Raw genomic sequence first — 27,204 nt, forward strand, 5'->3', positions numbered from 1 at the left:
GATTTCATAAAGTACGTGCGTTTAGGTGCAGCATAATAACGGTTTTACAAAGGGTATCCAAAGCAGCTTATAAATGGTAATGACTTTGTTTTCTCAGTCTTGTATCAATCACGTTTAGTAGGCTATTAACACTAAATGTGCACTCAGTGTTACTCCAATATTTTTCCTTTTCTCAACCTCATCAATTCCACTTTCTATCGATCGGAGAGTAAAGCCCTCCCATTGTGTGACAGGATCATTTAAAGTGCGCACCAGACCAAAACAATAAAGCCTATGTTCAAACCCATGTATCCTGCCTGGAGCACATTGCATTTGTCGGAGAAATCAACACTTAGACTCTGGCAGCAGAAATGCTACAGAGAGATCGAAATTCCCTTCTCCATCATCTCAGTGCTCAGTGCTATCTCAGTGTAGGCTGCAGCAGCACTCTGGGTCAAACAGTGGAAAAGCAAATCCATAGATGTGAAGCCTGTGAGCGCACAGACAATTGCATAAGCCCATCCATCCCCCAGTAGATTAACCTCCACTGATAACCACAAGCTGGTGACGTCAATGCAGCCTCTCTTACTCCTCCCCCCCCCCCCCCCCCCACCTAGATTCAGAGCTGGAAGGCTGTCCCATCATGAGGGTATAACTGAATAGGAGGTATATATTTTTAGACTTGCCTTACCTCTCACAAGACAATAGCAGGAATGTACAATAGCAAAGCACCGCACAGTACATTTTATTGTTCCGTTTGAATAATTTAACCACTATAAGTTTTCAAACATTTTTTCTTACTCATTATTAAATGTTTTTATTTTGGATTGCCTGCCGGTTTACCCTGTTGTTTTGACACATATCTGGATTTACAGTTGAGTATAAAGACTTACCTATCATGGCCTTTAACAAGTAATTACTATTGCATCATTGGTGAACACAAAACACCTGAATGGGAAAGAAAATGTTTGTTAAATACTGAAAACCAATCTTTGTTTTTCAGTACCGTTAACCACCAGTAGACATGTGTATGACTTCTTGATAGAGGTGAGTGTATGAGTGAAAAGTCTGAATATTATTGCATAACATTGGGTTTATTGATTAAATATTAAAAAGGGAATATGATTTGATTGATGAGATAATGCTGTACATTTTTTCTGGTAGTCTTGTTTTGTGTCATACGAACACTTTTGAATGGTAAAAACACTAATGTACTTTCATCCAAAGGAACTTTAACTGAAAGAAAAGAAGCAGTTTGCTAACACGACCCGGCTGCTTTGTCATTGGGTTGCCAGCAATATCATAATATATACTTATAATGGAGTTATTTCATTTTTGCTTCCAATAATAGCACTATAATACTTTTAGCTCAAGCAGATTCCATTCTTCCACGTCTCATAATGGGCAGCAGCTGATCAACAAGGCGGTGTAGATTTGGCTCGTTAATTAATGAACAGTTAGCCTATACAGTAACAGGTGTGCAGTGGGGTGTGTCCCTGCTTTCAGCTTCCATTGTGACTCAGAAGATTATTAGTGAGGAGTCAACCTTCTATTCATTGGGTTTGTTTTTTCAACTGTATATTCTTTATGAAGCCTCCCTCATAAACCTAAATATGCCATGGAACTTTAACAATGTTCTCTTAAAATGCGTCAAGTTAGCTGGGTTTAGTCCGAACTGGACAGGAAAAGAAGCTTGATTGTCAAAATAAAAGTGATACACTTTTTAAATATCTTTTTAAAGGTGATAATGGGTTAAAACAAGATGTTGTGCTATAAAAACACCACTGAATTGTTATGTTAGTTTTGAGTTTACTAAAAAGCCAAGCCGAATAATTGATATAAAAAAGAGTATTTTCTCACATCCTTTTTTTTACTACTTCAAAACAAATAAACATCATCTTAAAATACATCAAAATAAAGATTCCTGTGCAGACGCCTTAATATAAAAACATTCATTTGATAATGATCATGAAAATGATGTCTTTATCTTTGTGATATTTTTTTTTAGACGAGGCTTTGTTTTGAAGGCATTAACCGGAAACGGTGTCAGTAGTCATGTGTAGCTCTTCGCACAGGTTCCACAGCTCTCACTCTTCACAGCGACTCGGCAGAGGCTAAAGGGAAACGTTTGTGGACACTTGACAGCTTCCAGAGACTGCTATGACATCTCGCAGGTAAAGTCGCGTTACTTTTCTAGACTTTCATTATTAACACCGTTATTTTTAAAAACCTCTCCACACTGCACGAGCCGCCAGAGACTGTCCTGGCGAGACTGAAGTGAGGCTCCTAGCGAGAGAAAACAGGGGCGCCTCAACTTTTCTCAAGTCAGAACCCTGTGAGAGACGCACTTGACGCTTCATATTTAAACTTCACTTAAAGAATATATTTAAATGTTTGCCGGTTAAATTATGAACTAGCACAGAGCTACACTATATTTTCTAAACGTATGGTGACAAATTAAAGCGGAGACGCGCTGCAGAGTTAACTTACAGTTTAAAAAACCTGCGTCAAGTTTTCATGTTTTGCATTGACTTGCATTTATGAGTGGTGTGAGTTATTATTGTAGCGTTTTTACATTATTGAGTAGCATCTAAGTCAGAGAAGTTCAACTAAATGTGTCTCCCTTATTGTCGTGCATCACACACATTTGTATCCTCACTTTTCTTTTCTACTACTAGGTTTGTTCGGTCTGTCCTTTCTCTTTGTTTCTCTTCGTGCACAGTGCAGGAAATTGGCTTTAAAGCTTCCTGTGAATCCAAGCCCTGAAAGGGTCTTATAGTAAACCTGCAACACATTTCCATAAGTGTATATCAACAAAGGTTTCACTAATGTATTGTCAAGAACCACAACATTAAGTGTCAATGTTATTAGTTACTGTTCCTTTAAACAAAACCTTTATTAATGCTTTATTTATAACCATACTAAACTTCTGTTGAATACTTGTACAAAATGTATACTTTTAGTCCTGTAATGTGGCTTCACTCTGAGAGCTGTGGTAGTGTGAATAGAATGTATATTTCTTCTTACAATAACTCACTATTCTTCCTTTATATTATTAACCTCGAGTGCGTCTGTGGGCTAGTAATGATTTGTAGATCTCCCTGAAACATTGACCCGCTTAATGCGAGGAATTAGGAGCTGTGATGAACAGCATAAACATGAGTAGATAAGTGTACATGTAGTTATGTAGACTTAACATTATTTGTTTATATAATGTCAGATTATTATTTCTAGGTGGTTTCCAGCGAGTAACCCGAGACATGAATAAGTGAAGTTATCATAATAGAAATGTGTTTTGTTGGTGTTGTTTACTGTGGTATGTGATTTTTGCAGTAAAATACACACATGTACACAGTGGTGTAAAGCACACACTTTATTAATGGTATAAAACAACTGGTGCAGATTTCTATACAAGGTGACCTCAGACATTTTGACTCCAGCTATTGCCTTGTCTCTTGTACATTATGGCTGTTTAGGACTCAAGAAAAATGCAATGTCAGCAATCAGGGAGTTTATAGTTGATACAAATATCACGATATGGGTGGAAAAGATTGCACATGTGTCGTGCCAGGGTGACATGTGACTGTCGTGTCCTGTATGCCTCTTAAAAGTTGTGATGGTGTAATGATATCGAGTTTAAAGAGCCATTCTACTGATTTTAATATAATCTTCACAAAACACAAAGTCATTTATTTCTGTGATGCTTCGTAGAATGCTAAGTTGAAATTGTTTTCACAATAGAGTCTCAAAAGGTATGTCTTAGACAGTAATATTGTAACTTGTAAATCCTCAGACGATTGCAAGGATGTTGGGGAGTCCTTTCCGTTTGATGGTTCAGTTAACTAATGCAATAGACAATTTGGGTAATCACCTTAAACTTCTCATTTCACTTTTATTTTCACTTCCAAATATTGAATTTGGGGAAATGACGGGACTCAATTGGACTTAAAAGCTGTCGCTATTAGGACCTACTGATGTAAATGTTGGTCTAGTGTTGCTTTCTTATCTGAAACAGCAATAGTACAATTTTAAAATAAATCAAAATGAGCTTGTACTGTATGCTGCTTTTTATAATGTTCGAGCTATACAAAAACAAATAGTTGCCAACAAGAGTATGCATTTCTGTCTCTTTTCTGGGAATGAATGCCGATTGTAGCCTTTCCCACTAAAGACAAAGCCAGATGTGATGAGTGGGTTTTAACGGGGTTTTCCAAACTGGAACATTAATAAGACCAGTGAGTAAAATGTGTTGAGAACTGATAGGAATATTGGTTAAAAAACATTGACTATTAGTGCCACAATTTCTCACTTTATGAAATATATTTCATTAAATGTAGCCTTAAATTGGTAACCATTGATCAAACACCCTTGTGAGTTGACAGAAGCCACCAGCAGGCTACCATCCGAGATAGTGGGAAAACACTGAGACAGAGTTTGAAGTTGTTTCCATGGTTCGTCACCGGCAGAAACACATAGGACTGTTGCTCTGTGGCTCGTTCTCTACTTCCTGAGCTGAAATACCACAGGGGAACAATGTTACATGGCGTGCCATGTTGATCAGACAGAACTGCTCTCCTGTTGATAACAGAATCACTCAGACTCTCCAGTGCATGAGGGTTTAGATCATTATTCTCATAGTCAATATTATTTGAAGGAACCATTTGGAATGTCCCTTATTGTTTTAGTACCATGACAGAGTTCCGAGTAACGCCGTGATAAACGGGAATCTTTCACTTTGCTGATTCTTTTTTATTTCGCCAGTTGATTGTGTGTAGTATATCAAACTTTCCACTATTGGAAATCACCTCTGCCCCCCCCCCCCCTTGTTTATAGAGGAGACCTCATCTGTCACTGAAAGTCATTTGACCAGCGGAGAGCAGTGAGTCAGTGTTGTGGATAAGCCGACAGGAAAACAGCAGCCCATGTGGGGGAATGAGATAGCACGGCAACATTTCCAGGAGTGCTCCGAACTACTCTCAGGGTTTCTTTTCACATTTTGTTCAGACGCAAAACAATACAGATAGTGTAGGGAAACAGAACTAGAGGTGAAAAAGTCAAAAAAAGAGTTAAAGTAAAAATACAACGGTGTAAAAATACAGATAAAAGTACTAAAGTAGTAGTATTAAAAGTACCAACAATAAAGGTTCTTATTATGCATAATAGCACATTTCATAATCATATAATTCCATTTATTGTATTATAATTAGTGATGCAAAGTAAAGGTGACGTTTATTTGACTTACTTTGGACAGCTTAACCTACAATAATATATCATAAAATACTAAATGATTGTATATGTATGATCTGTATCTCTAAAGTAGCTAGTAACCAAAGCTGTTAAATACATGAAGTTGGGTCAAATGCAGGGCCGCCCCTCCCTACAGGCCAATCACGCAGGCTGCATGGGGCCCCGCCCAGAGGGCCTCAGTTGTGCTCAGTTCCCCTCTCAGTTCTCCAAACACCCCTGCGAGAGTGAGAGGTGACAAGGGGAGCACGTCTGTAACCCGACACCGTTGCAATGAATCGACATCTGACCAATCACGGCTTTGATACGGCCACTAGTGCAGCTCTTAAATGTTGTACATTTGTATGAGTCAAATGTACAACTTGCGAATGTTGTATAAGTCAAATTGCCAATTGCATTATTAAAACATCAGCTGCAATTCACGACATGAAGAAGGCAGCCTCTGCATAGCATATAGGCTAATTGAGATGCAGTTATTTCCAGCATTCTTTATTTACCATTCATTCAAGTATGTTATGCCTTTTATCTGCTAATGTACAGGAGGAAGAATGATACACTGTCTTTCAAGTTGGCTTACATAACAGTTCAAGTTTACAGCCTAAAAAACATGGAGCATTTTTTCTCCTTTTATTCATTTTTATGTCAATTTGCACATTTCATGGTGATGCTCAGCCTCTCCCCTTAACTCCTAACAGTCATCATCATGTCAACCACAACACAGAGAAATACTGATAGAAATGTGTGTGTAGTTGTTGATACATTGCTGACAGAGGGAACTAGAATACAGATTTAAGAAATATCAGTTTTTGAGCATGTAATAAGCATGTTTTGTCTTGACTATATTACAACTTTATTATAATAAAAATAATATAGTATTTATATTATTGAATTGATTATGATTATTAGTAGAAGTAGTTTATTTGCATTAATTATATTTTAATCTTTTTGAGGCTAGTATTTGGCAGGAAATGCAGACGTATTCACCTGTAAACGCATACTGAACGACATACATGCACATTTACCATTTACCTCACTGTATAAAAAAGTAACTGTTGATAATAATAATAATAAACAGGAATTATATTTGCAAAGTAGCCTACTTTGTTTTTCACTCCTGTGGGTTGGGGGGGGGGGGTGGGGGGTCATCTCACAATGCGCTCATCTCACAATGTCGCTTGGGGCCCCAAGTTGGCCAGGGGTGGCCCTGGTCAAATGTGTACTATTAGCCTCTAAATTGTTGTAGAATAAAAGTTTAGTAGCATAAAGTGAAAAATACTCAAGTGCATAAGTTATACTTAAGTATAGTACTTGAGTAAATGTACTTTTTCAACCACTGGACACAACAATAAAGTTTTTGTCAGCCCTACTTTGGATCTTGAAATAGCACTTAATGCTAATGAGGTCAAGGGTCAAGGTATAAAGGTTATTTCAGGTTTCTAGTTTTTGTCAGCCCTACTTTGGATCTTGAAATAGCACTTAATGCTAATGAGGTCAAGGGTCAAGGTATAAAGGCTATTTCAGGTTTCTGTAGGAAACGTTGATTTGAACATTTCAGAACTAAACCCAGTTCCCGGTTAATACTGTCATGCCTACTGTTCTTTGAATATTCAAATCATGCTCATTTCACTTCAGGGAGAAGTACAATGGTCTCGCTAGCTTTGGTTGCTAATACAACTAATAACTTCTCTTTGCTGACATATTATCGCCTATGGCTTCTTTTTTACAGGAAGAAGTACTCAAATTGTATCTGCTTATTTCTCTACATCAAGGGAGTGTCACCACTTTAATGGTATACATATTACTTTTTTATTGCGATTTAAAGTGATCCTACTGTTACAGAAAATAATGGCAAATGTGGAATAAAATACATAGAATTTATTTTTGAATTAGTCTTTTAAGTCTTCAATTTCTGCCGAAAAGCTCATTCAATTCAATGTTTTTTCCATCAACACATTCAATCTAGTAAGCCCTTAGTTTTGCATAGTCAAATGAGATGCGTAAAATCTTAGCAAAGTATCATCATGCCAATGTACGATGCATTTGCTTTTAATACTAAGATTGCATTTGGTAACATTTTCCTGTGATGCATGGGAAATGGACTAACTGAACCACAGCTGTAATATGCTAATGGAAAGACGGTTGTTTAAAGTGCCTTTTTAAAAGAGAGCCTATAAAACATTATTCACAAAATGCAAATATGACCTCTTAGTGAGAAGCATTAGTTTAATGTCAAACATACTGCTTTTCTGCCAATTCATCACTCTATACAAATTGAAAGGGGGATTTTTCCTTTATTTTAATCTTTTGCCTGCTGATACATTTGTATGTAGTGCTATGTTAAAGAGAGAGAATGATGAAGACTTTTTAAGTGATCGCTCTGTATCCTCAATTTCTTTCTGTCGTGTTTGAACTACTTTCTGCTTCCCACCAAGTTGAACTTTCATGTTGTCTGTTTATAAAAAGGTTGGATGTGTCTGTGAAGTAGTCATTTATTAACCATTAATGCCCAGAGCCACTTTGACTCTGTGTTTGATAAGTACTGTTGACTCAATGTAAATACAGAAGTCACAAACTATGGCTACCATGTGCTATTAGTCGCTATCGTACCACTAAAGAACTGCTTTCAAAGCTTTTCACCACTGGTCATATCATTGCCAGCGCTAATGATTTATTTGGCTTCTGCTTGCTGACACACTTTGCAAAACATTCGCAGTGATTGCCAGAGTTCTGCTAGGTTGCCTTCCTGGTGCTACACAGAGTGAAGCATCTGGCAATGGGGGGTGTGCGAGTTTTGCACCTCATGTAAATACCCCGGATCGCAGCCGGGCTAAAAATATCCGCGACATTGCCAAAACCCACACCCTGGGCTTGTCTGTGACCAATTTAGCCCGAGCAGGGGCTTTCATGCTGCGCTGCGGCTACTAAGTATATCACCTTTTTGTCAGCGGGCCTAGACATGCACGCTTTAAATAGACAACCAGGGCTATATTGAACTTGAGACATTATGTAAGAGGATAGAGTGGTGGCTGGATGCACATCCCGTCTGTTTCTACTCCACCAGGCCTAACCTGCAGCCCCCAGCTGCCTCCGTCTCTCCCACAGCACAACCTGTGTCTCGTCTCCCTTCCTGTCCACGTCTCTTCAGATAAAGCCAGGCGTTAGAAATCTCCTTTTCTTTGTATTGTCTTGTCTCTGTCTCGCTCTGCCCCAAGGCCAGTTGCAGGGAAATGGGGCGCCTGGTGGTTATCAAAGGCAATCCTATTCTTGGAAAGCTCTGAGTCACTCCTGCAGTCATGATCTAAGGAGGGGGGGGGGGGGGGCAAGCTGTTCAGTGTGTATTAAAGACTTCTAAGAAAATTGACAGTAGTGCAGTACTACACAGACAAATGATTTGACGTGTAAAAAGCTACACATATGTGTTTGGGTTCTTTATCTGTTACATCACTCAAGAGGGGAGATGCTATAAATGTTCTTTTACAGTGTATTGTAGATTATTTAGACTATTGCGGGTTTCTTAATATTTTTTGAAAGCATGTTATGACCTACTCTATACTTTAAAAGGTCAAAAACGTAAAAATATTTCTTATATATAGTTTGGCATGTAGACATGATTAGCTCCTAGTGAGCTTCATTATTATTGAGGTTTAGTACAACCTAGGGGAACAATCAGAAATTCTTAACAAAAAGAGAGATATTTGCAATTGATTCATTCTTTTTCAACTTGTCTTTTCAATATGCATGTCAAGATATGTATTGAACTATAGCATTCACAAAAAATAATAATAATCTAACTGACAACTGACATAAGATCATTGAAAGTACATCAACTGTTGAACGCTTCCAATGTTACTACCTTTGGTTGACTTTACACCCGAACACTTCCAAGCAAATGAGCAGTTCAATACTCTTTATCACCGGGTTCCAATAACCAGGCCATTTCTACAAGCGTTTCTTGGTGAGTGATGGCCCAAAGGTTAATCATTACACTGAGTAACACACACTGAAAGAGAAAGGGCAAATACATTTTGTCCTGCGCTGTGACAACACAGACACCCAGATCACAAAATAATAGTTTCACTGCGAATCTCAAAAAATGCTTCCAAGAAATCTATCCAAAGCCCTGCAGCCACGATTGCACAAGTGACATTTAGGGCAATGACTTTCATAATTGAAAATCAAATGTCTTGTTTGAATGTCTTGTATTAAAAAAAGTCTTACCGAGCATCCAAAATGTTTGTTGTCTTCACCAAGGTCTTATTTCACCGAAAATGTAACTGACTTACTAGATTACTAACTAGCTTCTTTCAACAATATTCATATTGTGTTTAACACATGCATTCTCATGCCCTGATCTATGAAGGTAGATATGGTGCAAAATGTGAGAGCGTGTAAAACCTGATGTGAGCACTTGCAGAAAAAAAATCTGAGCTTGTGTGCACACATTTACACTTGTATAAAATATCCACGTAACGGCCCGTCCACACAGCGGCGTGCGTTGACGCTTCCCAATTCACTTTGAATGGGGTGACGTCACTTTTAGCCGAAATGCATCGTGGGAAGCGACGTGGAGCGTAGCTGGCGTGGCTTGCTGCAAAAGTTGAGCAATGTTCAACTTTTGACGCCTCGGTAGAGGCGTCAGCAAATCGAATCATATGCCAGTACATGCTCTAGCCAATCAAACCGCTGCTTGTGTGTCAGGGGCGGGAGATTCATGTGACTGGTTGTTGGTCGAGTTTCAGACACGCCCGCCGGCAAGCGTCAGCGCACGCCGCTGTGTGGACGGGCCGTAACTGTGAACCAAATTTGAAGGTCACAGAAGAAAAAAAAAAGTTTTGTAGCTTGTAGGAAAAAAATGAACTTAGAGATGAAATGTTCACTTGCATAAAAATACATATTTTTTAAATATATTTTCCATTACAACTGCAACTTTATTTATTACAACCTCTCAAATCAGTCATTACAACTTGACGAATCTGCTCTGTGGCAGTATAAATTGACGAATCTGCGGTCTTGACTTTTGCTACACTTCTTGCGATAAATGTGTCGCAAAAGTAATTTTCACCTGTAGATGTGGGGGGAGGGAGGGGGGTTGGAGCGAAGGGGCGGAGCTATCAGAAGGATGAGGCTCGGTTGACTGGAGACTGCGGGGCTAACGGTTCGTGTCGCTACCAGTCCGCTGACATGGCGCGTCATTCAACGGTAAGTTTTGCCCATTACTTGCCCAGTATTACTTTGAATATTATTATTGTGATTGAGGATTAAATCCGCTTTGAAGACCACTGTTTTATATCGTGCAGTTTAGCGGCAAAATAACGTCAGTCAGCCAGCTAACGCTAGCTTTGTTGAGTGTATGCTAGCTAAACAAGTAGTGGCTGTAGTCTATACAGCAGTAATTCATATATGATAGCCTACTGCTTTGGCACTAACGGTTGATAACCGTTTATGAAAATAAAACCAATTGAACTGTACTGAAATAGTGACAAGTTTTATAATTGTCTTGGGCTCCTGCTGTGTTTTTAAAGCCTTTGTAAATTATCCATGCTATTTTCTATTTAGAACGAAGACTTCAGAATCTTAAAATCCCTTAACGTTTGTATGCAATTGTGCTAAATTCAACTCTGGAATCAAGCAGATATTAATATGTTTGCATGACATTAGTTATTTACGCTGTCTCAATCCGTCCACACTGAATATGAGAGGGGGAAAATGAAAATAATAAATGCTTTAGACAATAAGACATATAAAGTTGACTGTTGAGTTGCTCAGTTTTTTTAGAATGTCAATACTATTACTGTATAACTAATATCTCAGGTTAAGAAGCACCTTCAAATAAAGATTGGTCTTTAAATACATGTTGTCTTTTGAATTGTTTGTCTAAAGTCAAGGATCTAGAACTGGTACTTAGTTTTAATGATACAGTCTGGTTATTATGCTGTTTGGAGGAGGCCTCACAGGTAAGAGCACTAGCTACCATCACATGTACCTTAGCTTGACTTAAATGTATTAAACGTATAGTTCAGTGATGGCAAAATATAAATAACTAATGTCATGCAAACATATTAATATCTGCTTGATTCCAGAGTTGAATTTAGCACAATTGCATACAAACGTTAAGGGATTTTAAGATTCTGAAGTCTTCGTTCTAAATAGAAAATAGCATGGATAATTTACAAAGGCTTTAAAAACACAGCAGGAGCCCAAGACAATTATAAAACTTGTCATTATTTCAGTACAGTTCAATTGGTTTTATTTTCATAAACGGTTATCAACCGTTAGTGCCAAAGCAGTAGGCTATAATATATGAATTACTGCTGTATAGACTACAACCACTACTTGTTTAGCTAGCATACACTCAACAAAGCTAGCGTTAGCTGGCTGACTGACGTTATTTTGCCGCTAAACTGCACGATATAAAACGGTGGTCTTCAAAGCGGGTTTAATCCTCAATCACAATAATAATATTCAAAGTAATACTGGGCAAGTAATGGGCAACATTTACCGTTGATGGATGCGCCATGTCAGCGGACTGGTAGCGACACGAACCGTTAGCCCCGCAGTCTCCAGTCACCCGAGCCTCGTCCTTCTGATAGCTCCGCCCCTTCGCTCCAACCCCCCTCCCTCCCCGCACATCTACAGGTGAAAATACATTTATCGCAAGAAGTGTAGCAAAAGTCAAGACCGCAGATTCGTCGATTTTCTGCAGGTGCTCACATCAGGTTTTACACGCTCTGAAATTTTGCACCATATCTACCTTCATATGATCTTGCCAACAGTTAAAGGATTTACAATGTGCTTTACACTTTTCATATCTTCTCACAATTGTTTTAGGTCACTTTATAATTTACCTTGGGTAAGTTTAACGTGGCTTTACATTTCCAGCTGTTGTAGCTTTAGCGATGGCAATGTCTGGTGAATTGGTAGGAAGTCTCATTCATGGTCCCCAGAGGATAATTCATTATAACTTTGGTGACATCCTGACATTTCCTTTCGAACCACAATGGAGTTGACATTTTTTTTTTTTAAAGTGAAATGGCTTAAAAACTATGTACCATGAATGTTGGTGTTCATGTTCCCCTCAGGAAGAATGGATGTGACTTTGGTCACAATTTCTGTGTCTTACCCTTTATCAACCACATTGGAAATGTCCTTAGATTGTCACACCATCCAGAGGTCACGATCAGGTTGTTAGACATTACTCTGCAGTCTACTATTGCCATGAATCTTTTTCCTCTGCATTTCTTTTCAAATGTATCTGCAAGCTGCTAAAGTAATACCCTAATGGCGTACTGCTGAATTGGCTGGATTGTGGGGGGTTTAGCTTTGGCTAGGGGCTAACTATGATCCGGTGTAACTACGCCACGTACGACGAGGTGTAATCTCCAGGCACGGGCAACACAGCTGTTGCATTTGGCCTCCGACAGGATAGCAGACGGGACCTTGTAGCTGGCCCGGTCTGATCTGTGTCACAGCCAGAGAAAGCTCTAGAGCGGTGGTTTAGGTGGGGAGCCATCGCACCGCCGCTAGGCGCTACGGCTACAAAGGGGGAGGAAAGGTGAGGGTGATGCGGAGTACAGAGGGTGGTCGGACCAGCCTGCCAGCACATTGGTCCGAGGTGGGGGATGCAGGGGCCGACTGATAATGTCGGCCTCTGGTATCAGGCCTGCTGACACTCACCCAAATCCCAGATTAAAGGCCCCCACCCCCTTGCTCTCCCTCCTGCAGTCTTTCTCTCCGTTTAACACTCTTACAAAGCACCCCCCCTTCTCTTTTGTTCTCTGTCTCACTCTATCTAACCCAGTAACACTTTTACAAGCTCCCCTCCACCCTCCGCATCTCTATATCTCCCCTGCTCCCTCCCGCCTCTCCTGTGCCCAGTGCTGGATTACTAAACTGTGAGGCAGCCCAAGCTAGGGGGCTGTGGCAGGTTTAGACCACAATGGTGAGGTAGGGCAAAAGCGATCCAAACTAAACTCAGCCGCTGCTGCTTTTAGGAAACCCCTCACAATTATTTTAACTCCTCCTCCTTCCGTAAATAAAGCCTTTTTAAGAATACAGTACATACATATAACAGGTGAATGTAGAAGTGTATCCATGTGTAGAGCATTTCACTTCCGTGCATTGATGTGTGCTTGTTGGTGTTTCAGAATGTTTGGGATAGAAATTTGGTCCAGTTTTAAAAAGGGTTAGGGTTTGCTTTTGCAAGTGAAGACAGGGTCCGTCTGTAACCCTGACACAGTTGCTTCTCCACGGTGTGTGCCTGGTCCCAGCCCGTCTTCCATTGTTTGGACAATCTGACGAGTGACAGCACTGTGATGAGGGATTTAATGTGGATTAGTGACATAAGGCATTCCTGCCTCACTATTATTATTTCTCCGTATGAATCTGTGTAGGATTAAAAACAATACTACAAGTAATCTGTCCACCAGCTGACACACATGACATGTCAATGGCTCTCTAGTACAGTACCATTGTTGTGAAGGGCTTTGATGGGAGGAACACATGTTGTCAAATAAAAGACAATAAAACATGTTTTTAAAGTAATTGTCAGATAATACAGCTGTATACTTTTTCATCTGATTGGAATGTCTTTTCGCTGGTATTGCAATCAGCAGTCCGTTTTGCGATTTCAATCAAATTCCTTTAAGCTTTTATATTGGAAAGTTTCTGATTTAAGTCTTGCCAGTTTAAGTCTTAAGTCAACTAAGCTGCTTGTAGTTGACCAGCAATGTATCTTTGATACCTGAAACCATGATTATCATGTCAGATATCTTGCCGTGGTCCACAGCTATGCAAAATAAATGTTTCCTCACTGTAATCAGGAGGTCTTTTGAAGTCAGATCTTGTTTTGTGATACATAGAAATATATAAACGATAATAAAGCAGGAAAAAGGTGGCGTTATACACGATTAGAAATGGGAAAGAATTACACCAAGCAACTGCTATGCATTCTTCAGAATTCAATTTCAATGACAATTCATCTCTTGATTCACTTTGAATACTGTGGATAATGCTTGTAACACTTTCTTTCCATCCTGATGAGTCATTTCCTGTCTGTCCACAAATGCTCCGTCCTCAGCTCAACCGCTTCCAGCGATATCTCTAACGTAACAGCGAGGGTCATGTCCTATTCACCCTGCGTTCTAACACTCTAATCCTCTTGTGATCGGTTAGTATTTTTTATTTGTAAAGTTCCTCCTATAATCTGCTTCCTGCGCTCGTGGAACGAGAGAAAGGGCAGCAGATCGGTTTTGCCCCCCCCTCGGTGAGGAAAAGCAGGCCAGGTGGAGTCTGGGTCAGATGTCTGGTCTGTCCAATGGAAATTCTCTGCTCATGCAGGCTGGACTTATATTTCAATCTAAATCAAGCAGACTTTGACATTTTACTAATCACTGGACTAATCCTGTTAGTTACTAGTGAACCTTCAACAAAAGAGGATCCTTGATGATCCCAATGGAGAGGTGTTTTGCGCAGTTTGGTTGAAATTCTAATAAATGTCTTGTATTTGACCATATACATTTAGAGTAATGTGTGATATAGGTGTGTGTGCATGTAAATGTTCTGCAAAGGCTAAAACCCCAAAGTTTCTCTCACCCCGCCTGGAACGTCTCCATTGGACTCCTTTGTTTACTTCCCCAACATACAGTAGTTACATCACCATGTAACACTCAAGCTTACCCAGCCGACCATCAGAGCAGACTGGGCGCTGGTTTCAGACAGAGGGTGACAAGATGTCAACTTGTCACAGTAGGGGCACCAAATAGGAATATCATTCTGAAAAACTAGCATAGTAGGGCTCCTTTTTAATAACATATCTTTGTTTGGTACAGAAAAAAATCCAAAACATATTAATTTAAAATACATGCTTTTATGATAATAAGAAGGATGTTGGAAAAACTATGAATCCCTCCAATATCATGAATCATGTTTCAATTGTGTAAAATGATCCATATTAGTTATATCCTCCAAATCATGCCTCTCCTTTGAGCATCATGACTGATTGTCTCGTGTCCTTCACTCTTCACATGTTTCCTCGAAACACGTCAGGCAGCTTTGTGATTGACAAGCAGTCAGTGTCCCTTTTTAATTCATCTGTTGAAAGCAAAGTGATGCTTCATGTCCAAACACGTACTTGTCTGACATTTACATTTTGCTCCCAAAAAGGCCATTTCTATCCTTTTTCATTTATTTTCTGTAAATGTCAGTCGCAGCTCATTTATTCTAAGTCGTTCTGACACACAGAAACTCAATCTATTAACGATAAGAATGTCAGGCTAAGATATCGTTGTTGCTCAGTGTTTATATTTATGCTTGTGTGGTCATACGAGTTATTAAAGAAATGATTTGAAAGCATTGTGTCCCATAACAGGAGATGAGATTGATCTTTTGTATGCATTGGCTGCTCTGAAGTGATACAAGATCTGCTGAGCTGACACACGAGTCTTATTTTAATCTCACTGTCATGGGGTTGTGTCGTGCAGTGGACAAAAACAGAAAGGCCTCCATGCTATAACCCACTGTTGAAGCTTTATTTTGAAGCTTGCAGATATTATCTCATCGGCATGAGCTTCATGAAGGCGCTCTGTGTCACCATCTGTCCGCTCTCCGCTGGGTTATATTCATCAATAATAAGCCTTTGTAATGTGTTGGGGGTGCTGGTGAAAGGCTATGATTTAGGATGTGAAATGCCTGATTTCCATGACTCATTTGGTCTATATGTCACTTCCATTCTCGTTGAGTCATTGACAGTAACCAGCTTTTTTATTTCCAAATCAAAAGTCAAGAGCGAAAAACTATTTTGGAATTTGTTAAGGATGTGGGGACTTTAACATTTCAACATGTACCTTACATTTCTTATTTTAGTTTGATTTCGCATAACAGAAAATAGATTTAGTTAAAAGTGACAAAATGCTTGTTATTCAGACATTCTCTATGTGTTGGCAGGTGAGGGGGAAGTGGTAATGTACAGCGCATTATAATATTATAGCCAAATACCTGCAATACAACTGCTTGAAATAATTGAAAATTGTTTCAACCCATCAACATTTATGGAAACGACAACATTGCTTTATTTTCTATTGAAACTGTATTCTTGTCCAAAGCCTGTCTTGGAAACTAATAAAGGTAGAAGTAGCAAACAAGAAAACAGCAATCTTGTGAAATGCATTGTACACCAGAGTCTGATGATACGACGTGTAAGACGACCTAGAAGAGCCAGATTAGTCTCTGTCGTCGAGCTTTGTCCTCTCTTATCTCAATGTAGCGAGAAACTGTCTGTTGCTTCTCTGAAAAACCTGTTTATAATATCTCCATACGTGGTTGTCTGGGTGTAAATGTAGGTTGCAGCGTGAAACGATTGGACTATTATGCATGGGTTCCCCTGTGTTATTAACCATAAAACACATTTATGCTACTGCATATAGGATTAAGAGTTTCAGTTAATAAATCATGCTATTGTTTTCATTCATCAATTAAAAGTGTAGCCTTCAGAATAGGATGATAGAAGCCCATATGGATTTTTTATCAATACTTATTTCATTGTATGTCTGGTTATAAAGCACAAAACAACACATTATTACATTGGAGGAGCTGAAACCAGAAACTGTGTGGTTGTGTTACCCTGTAATTGAAATATCCTCATTTATTAATGTTCTCCTTCAATTGACTAATCAAATTAAAATAACCGGATCTCTTTGATCACATACTTCACTGGTTGTTTGAATACTCCTTTGAAATGTCAGAAATATTTTCATATTTTTTTCATATTTTTACAATTATTACACAAAGTGCATATAAAACAAACTATTTCATGCTTTTCACTAAAATTGCACATGAAACCTTTTTTTGTGTGTCACCGATGATAGACGATTCACTTGACCTTACTGCACACATGTGTCAGTCTCCCTGACACACAAACGGCGCCCCGGGTGGCTAATGGTGCGTTGGATTAGCCCGCCAAGGCACACAGTAGTTAGGGAGGTTGAACCCAATGATCCCTGCTTAAACATGAGCTTTAAATCCTCACAGCTGACGTGCAGCCATTCACCGGGACATTGCTCCTGTACATGCTCACTTACTCTTACGACTATGTGTGAATACAGTTTGGTTTTGACAGTGCATAGTTGAGAGGTTGTTTGGATAAATATTTCCCCCAGTGTTTTTGCAACAGGGGAAGTAACATGTAATCATTGGCTTTGCGGTACTGTAAACCTGAGTGTTCCTCCTGTTTAAACCAGGGTGGGACATACAGTTGGTTTGTGTGCACTGCTTTAACAAGACAGGGTTAGTGTTATGGGGGTTATTCCCCATCTTTATTCAAGAGCGTGGTATTTAAATTTGAGAGCATACTTTATGTATTTCTTTCCCTCAAACCCTGTCCTCACACTCAAATAGTGCCTGCTTGCACTTAGATTTGCTCTGCTTCTGCTCAAACTGTACGCTTGCACTCAGATATATTGCTGCTTACAGATTTGTTCTGCTCTCAGATTTATTCTGTGCGCGCTCGAAACTTTTGTGCAACAATCCTGTCAAAATCCCTCAACCAATAGGAGGCCAGGTGTCCTTGCGGGTGCATTCGCTTTACTTATTACAGCGTCTCGTAAGGGCGGTTACTCTTTGGTTTATAAACTCCCGCCCTCCACGGCTTTATAACATAGCATGTATGGCACTTCTTTAATTTTAGTCCCAGTTCGCCACTGAACGTAGCTATTATGTAAGGTGTATATATACTAACTGTGCTTCCCCCCCCCCCAAAAAAAGTTGTACAGTGAAGTACATGTTATGTTTTAAAGCCGTGGAGGGCGGGAGTTTATAAACCAAAGAGTAACCGCCCTTACGGGACGCTGTAATAAGTAAAGCGAACGCACCCGTAAGGACACCTGGCCTCCTATTGGTTGAGGGATTTTGACAGCGCACACAGAATCAATCAATCAATCAATATTTATTTATATAGCCCAATATCACAAATGTTACATCTGTCTCAGTGGTCTTCACAGTGTGTACAGAATATCAGTATGACAATACGACACCCTCTGTCCTTAGACCCTCACATCGTACAAGGAAAAACTTCCGAAGAAAACCCACAGTTTAAAGGGAACATGGGAGAAACCTCAGGGAGAGCAACAGAGGAGGGATCCCTCTCCCAGGACGGACAGACGTGCAATAGATGCCGTGTGTAAATTGAAAAGATAATACATTTGCAACATAGGTAGTCCAAATGTTTGGAAATGCATGTGTGTATAATAGGAAGATGAATCCACGAGGATATCCATCCAGGACCGATGATCCAGGACCACAGCCACGACTCGCGATCCAGGACACAGGACCGCAGGATCATCCATGACTCCGGATCCTGGCGTATATAGACACCAAAAAGAAAGACATTTGGGGAAGCTGGGTTAATCGGAACATGAGAGTACACAGGTATAGACAGAGAGAAGGAAGAAGTAAGATGTCCCCCGACAAACTAAGCCTATATCAGCAAAACTAGGGGCTGAATCTGAATATGTGTGTGTTCAGAATAAATCTGAGAGCAGAACAAATCTGTAAACAGCAATATATCTGAGTGCAAGCGTACAGTTTGAGCAGAAGCAGAGCAAATCTAAGTGCAAGCAGGCACTATTTGAGTGCGAGGACAGAGTTTGAGGGAAAGAAATCAATCAAGTATTCTCTCAAATTTACAGTAAATACCACGCTCTTGAATAACGATAGGGAATAACCCCCATACTGTATAGTGTGGGTTAATATACAAAGAAACATGGACTATGGACTAATGCACCAGCATAATCATGGTTACAGATATTGTTAAGAACTGTCGGTGAATACATAAAAAAAACCAGAATAAATGGTATATAACTTGACAACACTATTGCTCACAAGTCATCTTTAAATCTGATCATAGTTGTCTTTTCATACAGCGCACTTTAATAGCGATTAATATTAACATAAGTGTCATTGAGGAGGACTGTTTTGTATTAATGTCGTTTTAACCGGAGTTTTCAATTAAAACAGGAAACACCAACATGCAACATGTGAGACCTTATATATCTTTTGTTTGAACTAAAGTAAGTGTTATGGCTTTTACATTGTTGTTAAATGATATTATGGTATACGACAAATAAAAAAGCCATAATATAAACATTATCTTAGTTTATTACAAAGATATAACCATATGACAAAGAGCTTAAATGTGTCTCAATCCTCTTGTTCTTTGTGCACTCATTCTTGAAAAGCTAGTGCAAATCTAAGGACAAGCGAATACGGGTGCACTTATTGAACCTAGTGTGCACTTATTGAACCTAGTGTGCACTTATTGAACCTAGTGTGCAAAGGCCAGCTTAGAGCCTCAGCAGGATACTTTTTATTCATCAGTGCTAAACAATCGGACGGCATTAGCATTTCTGTTCTTGCTAAGTAGTATAAAACGAACACATTTGATTGTGTTCGTCCAATATAAATGTATTAACATTTCGCTATTAAAGTTGTTTGTACAGTATGGTATTTTAGTTTATACTAATAGCTAGTTGCTTATTTTACCTTACACGCTGTAATAAAGCCAGATTTAGACTATACACATGCAGCATGACACATTGAAGAACCATGACTGCTGCATATGAAATATGTCAGACTCTCCCGGGGTCCTGTACATAAATAGCACTAAAACAAATTTAAATAATAATAATGACCTCTGATGGTTATGTGAACAACATTTGGACATAAGATTTGTTTTTATTTAGAATTTCGAGCCTGTTTTGTCTCCATGCTTGGGGGACACAGGTTGTGTATATTTTTCTCATATGGACACATGGACCATTTTCGGTAACCAGTCTTGTCTTCTGTCCCCTGGCTGCGGTTCAGGTGGTTCCACCCCAACATCACCGGAATTGAGGCAGAGCAGCTCCTGTTGACCCGGGGCCTCCACGGCAGTTTCCTGGCCCGGCCCAGCAAGAGCAACCCGGGGGATTTCACCCTCTCTGTCAGGTAAGGCCTCAGCCTCACTCCCTTGCTTTTTTTCAATTTGATTCTGTTCACCCTCAGCCTCACCATTTATTATTTACTTGATTAAAGAGTGCGGCTGCACAATTAAAATGAGTCCAACTGTATAAGCCGTAATGCCCTGTATCAAAAAGGAATCACACAAAATGAACTTTTAATAAAAATGTGACTGTGGATTTAGTTGGTTTCCAGTGTTTGACTGAAGGTAGTAGTAAGTAAGGTCACCGCTCAGGAGTGGAAATGCCTTGGAGGTGCTGAGATTCCTACCCCTGGCTCGGCAGGTGATGTAACGACGTGTCTGCAGAACAGTAGTTGTTTTGTGTGAGTGTTTCTAGGAACATGTTGGATAACATATTTGTGAGATTTGGAAAGATTATGGCTTTAGAGCTGAGATGAGTCTGACAAACAAAATACTCCAAACATTTTCTCTTCAAATGTGAACCCTGGTGTGTATCAGAGAATCGACATTTCTGGTAAGTAGGACTTAGCACTGCACACTGTGGTGATTACAGAGGAAGGAAGCAAACTTAGATAGAAGAAGAGAGAGTTTGAAGAGTGGCTCTTCCTTGGCAACGGAAGCTTTTAAGAGATACATCATAGACGCCAAGCGCCTGGAAGAAAGTCCAAACACATTTGTTACGCAGCGAGTGACTTTAGCTCTGGCTAGCATGGCGGCATGGGGGGGGGTTTGTTTCTGAAAGGGACAGATCGAGGAAAGGGAAGTTAAAGTTGGGACAATGGGACATGCAGCTGCCAGCTTTTAAAATAATGTTAAAGAGTGAAGAACCTGTTAAGGCTTTGACCTTCACTTTTTGTGTGTGTGTGTGCAGAGTGTCGTAAATCACACACAACAGGAGGGTTGGTGGGGAGAGCTGTCGCCACAGTTTGTTGTCTTGACAGACTTAGGCCCCGTCCACACGGAGACGAAAACTAACCAATTTGATATCAAAAAAGTCTTCCGTCCACACGGAATCGGCTCAAGAAACGTGTCCGTCCACATGAGACCGCTCGACCCGCTGGAGGCGCTGTAGTACATATGCCGGGCCTGTAAGTGGCGCTGTACTTCCGCCACAGAATACACCAAAAGCAGCGAATAAAACCGATGACGACAATTATTATTATTATTATATTATATTATTATTGTTGCTGATGGTTGTGGTAGAGGAGCTGTAGATTTTTGCACTAAAATCTGTATCATGGTCAGTCGCGTCTGGAGCACGAACGTAACCCAGTGATCCGCCATTGTTGTTGTTGTTGGCGAAACGCATCAGCAATGACTCGGGTGACGTGGGGGTGAGCAGGAGAGATGGGGCTATGGCGTCATCGTTTTAAGGGAATGATCGTATAGGGCGTACACACAGAGCCGCAAGTGTTTCGTCCTCAGACCTACCCACTTTGGGAGCCGTTATCAACGTGTATCGGATTCGGGGCTCCGAATCCGCGTTTCCGTGTCGGCCTCATGTGGACGAACCGTCTATACGATAGAGAACGTTAGCAGATTCAACTGATATCGTCTCCTTGTGGACGGGCCTTAAACACACACACACACACACACACACACACACACACACACACACACACACACACACACACACACACACACACACACACACACACACACACACACACACACACACACACACACACACACACACACACACACACACACACACACACACACACACACACACACACACACACACACACACACACACACACGAAGTGGCCAGTGTGCAGACCTCAACACCTGCTACAGACAGTAGGTCAAATTGAACTAAGGGGAAGGAAGAGGAAAGTAAACCTCATATTAAAGAGATTCTGTTTTCAATAAACAACATGCTTATCCACATATACTATAACATATATTGACAATACATGCACAAGCAGATACAGACATCTGCATACACCTAGACAACACCTTATTCCTTATACTTGTATATGTGCATGCAAACATACATGACTGCTGCATGCTCAACAACATGCACACGCACATGCATTACACAGGCTTGCGTCATCGTGTCAACATTTAATGGTTGTATACGTTTGAATGTGAGCAGGTGTGGTAGACAGTCAGAGGAAAAAAAAGAGCTTGTGCGTGTGCCGCCAGTATGAAGTCAACAGTGACCTAATAAGTGCAGCTGCAGCTTGTACAGTTTATTTATCGTTAAATAAATACTAGAACTTCTAAAGACCCAAGCCTAGTTAACTTTTGTACCTGCTGATTAAAGTGGGGTTAGTCCTGCATCTAGTGGTAACTACTCAGGCTCTCTTTAAGAGGACATAAGTGTGGACAAGAGTGCTTTATTGTTCTCATCCTGCCTGTGCTACAGCACCTCTGTTCACCCTCTGTCTCTTTGGTTAGCTGGCCGACTCTGTTGTGATCAGTTGTGATTGGTCTCCCACTTTGAAAAAAAAAAATCGGATATGTCCTGCCCCTAAGCATAACACGCACAATGTGTTGGAGGGGTAGCCAATAGAAGTGCAAGTGTGACATAGTGATGTCTATGTTATGGAAGTAAACAAAGGAGTCCAATGGAGGTGTTTCAGGCATTGATGTGTGGGAGAGAAAGGGTTTTTTAAACATGGATTTGAAACTGATTATCCTGCGATAACAAGATTACTTGTTTAGCTCTTATTGTCATTATACTGTGAAAAAGAATTGAACTGGAAATATATTTATATCTTTAGATGTTAATAACCAAAAAATTAAGACCTACACAATTAAAACATTGCTGTGTCGGCATACATAAATATTTTAGCACAAAAAGTATTTGAACAACAGTCAAGAAAAACCTACCACCTTAAAGTGACACTGGGGCAACATGGAATATAAATGAATACTGCATTAGGCATGCTGGTCCTGCCACAATATCCTATGTCTCAGAAAGTTCAGATAATTATTGAGGCAAAACTTTACTCAACCTGTGTAGAAGTTTTCAAATTGTACTGCGCCAAATAAAGTCTGTAAAATGTATACAAATAATGGGAAATGCTGAAGATAATTACCTAATTATCCCGTATCTGGAGAAGCTATTCTTGGCTAGCGTATCATGCTACCTAACACACACACGCATACAGTGTCTTATCAGAGCAGGGGAGGCTAATTAGCCAGTCATTAGCCAGGTCTCATCTTACAGAGGCCATTATGAGTGTGATAGTCTGTGACTGTTCAGATTGTAATGGACGCTGAGGGACTCTGTTGTCCTCTCTCTGCTCTTTCTCTCAGTCTTATCTTCGTCTCCCTGCCTCTGCTCTTCTTATCTCCACCACCTCTCTTCCCCGGTCCTCGAGGTGAACAGAAGAGAGGAGGGGTCGGACAGAGCTGCTGCTGAAAAGCATCTGAAGGCTGCTGAGAAGCTTTTTTGAAGGGTTTGAAAATGTCATATTTTAGAGGCTGCTTAAACTCAAAGAGAAGAAAAAGAGAAAGTTTCAAGCAGAGAAAGTTTCGCCATCATTTACTTCAACTTCATTCTGGTCAAGTTTTCTAATTTGCCATGCTCTTTATAGACTCCAAAGTCCTGGAGGAAGAATTTTAAGGGCACTCTTAAGAGAGAATTGTACAGGGCAAGTTTCCGCAGAGAGCAAATGGATTATCTCCCTGCCTGTGTATTATATAATGCTAGCCTGAGCCTACGATATGTTTCCACTGCAGCCAGGCTATTTATAGCACAGTCGAGAACCATTGCATCATCCTTACAATCAATTTCAATCTTTGAATGAACTGTTTTTAAACAACAATTGTTTCCAAATAATGTTTCTAACAAGTTTTCAACGGTTTCTCGATTCCTCTGTTAAATGTAAATGTTGCATTCTGACATTGTGACACTACCTAGTTTAAAAACCCTCTGCAAATACTGGCATTAGATGTGCTACCCTCTAGATCTGCAGGTCAACAGGGACAAAGGCAACAACCATGGGGTGTCAGTGTTCTTCTTTCCTGATATGTGCCAATACAGTAGGCCTTATGCATGTACTATGAACAATATACACCTCCTGAACAACAGACATTCTAAAGCAAATTCAACACAACTATTTGAGCTATGCTACTTAACAATGCTAACTGCTCCAGATTAAGTAAGTATGTTAAAGGTAGGGTAGGGTAGGTAATTCACTTCAGAAACACTTTTTGTTATATTCCATGGAATGCTCTTAACATCTTGATAGCAATGAATAAATGAAATGCTTGGACAATAAATACATAAAACAAATGTCATCTGTGGAAGTCGTGCACAAACTTATCTCGTGCCTTCATTGGTCATGTGCGCGTTTGTGTGTGTTGGAGGAGGGGCTCTGTAAAGGCCCTGTCACACTGTCCCGAAATTGACACCCGATGGACACACGAATATGGAATTGTGAATTTCGCACGAAGATGGCCCCGAACCACACACGAAGGCAACATTTACATTACATTTAAGACATACAACTGCAACGAAAGTACCAAAAACAATTATGTTACAGTACTATGATACTGTACTGATATCTTCAGACTTTGTTCTTTACTTTATCCGTCTTTATATGTAGAAAATATTACGTTTTCTCCGTAATGTTGTTTCCATAACAACAACAATTTCTTCTGGGCATCTTGTTATCCTCGGTGCCATCGGGCATTCGCCCCGATCAGAGTGAGGGCGAATGCACCGATGATAACACGAAGATGACACGATTTGACAAGATGCCCTCACGAGTGCCTTACGAAGTTGCCGCTCACGAAGTTGCTGCCGGAGCCTGAGAAACTCCACCGGCGGTCATACGATGGCTTAAGATGCCCTCACGAATGGCCCGATGTTGCTACGATCACAGCCAAATTTGAACATTTCCTTTATCGTGTGTCCATCGGGTGTCAATTTCGGGACAGTGTGACAGGGCCTTTAGGAAGTATGAAGGAAGGGTTGTTCGGTTGTGTACTTTCAAATTCTAGCTTACTCGAGCTGGTTTCTCCATTCTTACCTACCCTACCTTTAAGTATGCTATTTTCTTCTAGCCGGCATGCTAAAAGAAACATTGTTGTATTATGATATCCCAATGTGGCATTAGCCTACAGAAACTCCCGTTGTTGTCACTTAGCTGTTATGTTTAACAAATGATGTAGTAAATCCAGACCATATATTTTAATTCGGTGCAGGCTTTATTTTTCTTCTTCTTTTTTTCTGCTTGCGAAAAAGATGTGAAATAGAAAATGTAAATGTATGCAGGTGTTTGTATATAGCGATCAAAAGGTGTGTGATTATCTGCTAGGGATGTTTGTTTTACATTGAACTCTCCCAACTGTACAAGAAATAGCAATCTGTTCAAAGTGTAGCCCTGTGATGTCCGTCGTCTATTGTACAACGCAGTTTGGATGATACTGGTGGTTTTAACAGTTAAAACAGTTCCTGCTTGGCTTAATTTGCAGAACTTTCAAAAGTGAGTCCAATAAACTGAGGAAAAAAAGAAGTTCAAAAGGATTTATATTTGACCATGTGATGCCTTAAATGTATTCCTGTTCACAAGCTTTTGGGACACATCCATAACAATTTGCTAAAGAAGAGCAACTTAATTGATATGAGGTAGGTTACTAGCACACAAGGAGTCATTCAAAAGGGTGCCTTAAACGATACGCTTCGCAACAACAACCTCCAGAAGGCCCCAGAACACACTCTGTGCGGCCTACATATAAATAAATGCATGTATTCTTGACGTTGTGGTGTCAAGGACTCTTTGTGTTGTGCAATTTTCCAGTGCTGTTTTTTTAAATGTAAGTTTACTATCATGGTAAACTGCAATTCTTTCACACCCTACACCCTAAGGCACTGCAACATTGTCAATATGTATAACCTTCACATGATCATAATTAGGCACGGTGTAGCATATCTATACAATATAATGCTTTATAGCCCAGTTTAAATTTGCTCATTTATTCAATTTCATATGTATTTATATAAACAGCGTGGAACTGTCTTAAGGCATTTTCTTAAATGTGTATTCACATGTGTATTTTAAGAGTCACTGCTACCAGTTTGCAGTATTAAGCTGGATATTATTTGTATATTTAGATGCAAAAAGTATTTTTAAAGATTCTAGGTTTTTTGTCCCTTGCACTAAACCTACAGTGTTTTGTTGGCAATGAAAATATTCCAAACTCTCAACAGTGCAACGTACAATATGTTTGCCATATATAATAACGTGTATTTTTTGTTTTAAAAAAAGCAGTACAACATTGTGCAATTGATTGCAGATATGTGTGAAGGTAAAAGTAAGTAACCTATATACATGTAAGATAACATTAAAATAAAATGGAACCACTCCTGAGAAAAAGTGACTTACAATATTATTCATAAAATAATGTAAATGAACTGTACTTAAGTAGAAATCAATCAGTCATGGTGTCTGTATTTCAGCAGTTTCATTAACGCGTCCAGTCTGATGCTGTTGGTTTCAAACTATAGCTGTACTTTCTGCTGGTTTGTTTAGTTTGATGTTAATAAGGCACAAACAGACAGTTTTATAGTTGATAGGAAATAGACCTGTGGTATCTAATCATTTATGCTGTATATCAAAATAACAGTGGCTCAGTTATCACTAAAAGATCAATAGATTTTCATCTGACGGTGAATGCTGCCTAATCAAAGTTACGTCTCTTACCCTTTTACAGAAAAAATACAGAAAATCTTGCTAGTATTTGAAATGTATCGAAACAGTAATAAGACAGAGCCGAGCAGACATGATGCTGACCGTGGCTCCCTATGTTCTCTCTGTAAAGAAGACTGCCATATCGTAATAAATCCATACATGTTATTAATGTCTGAAAAAGGCATAGTGGGGATGGAAATCTAATGGCACGTGGTTGGCTCATTCCAGAGTTAATGGTGGGAGAAAAGGGGGCTTTGGCCCCGAGAGTTGAGGAGAGGCCTTTCACAGGGCCACAGACCTGTGGCTCCCTGCCAACAGCCACTAAAAGAACCATAAAGCAATTACCAGGAAATAGTGGGAGAGAGGGATGGAGAGAAAGGA

The 27,204-nt window shown here is 39.8% G+C and overlaps 1 protein-coding gene across 3 annotated transcripts in view; it reads left to right on the top strand.

The window, feature by feature from the left end:
• The first annotated feature begins 2,062 nt into the window (after positions 1–2,062).
• ptpn11b (protein tyrosine phosphatase non-receptor type 11b) overlaps positions 2,063–27,204 on the top strand; it is a 49,216-nt gene continuing 24,074 nt past the window's right edge. For all 3 annotated transcript variants that reach the window (XM_034086624.1, XM_071203839.1, XM_034086625.1), the window contains exons 1-2: positions 2,063–2,153; positions 20,077–20,199. In XM_034086624.1, coding sequence (XP_033942515.1) covers positions 2,140–2,153; positions 20,077–20,199 — 137 coding nt within the window. In that variant the 5' untranslated portion in view covers positions 2,063–2,139. The remainder of the gene's footprint in view (positions 2,154–20,076; positions 20,200–27,204) is intronic.

This window comes from Pseudochaenichthys georgianus, chromosome 7 (genome assembly GCF_902827115.2).
Source record: "Pseudochaenichthys georgianus chromosome 7, fPseGeo1.2, whole genome shotgun sequence".
Taxonomy (NCBI): Eukaryota; Metazoa; Chordata; class Actinopteri; order Perciformes; family Channichthyidae; genus Pseudochaenichthys; species Pseudochaenichthys georgianus.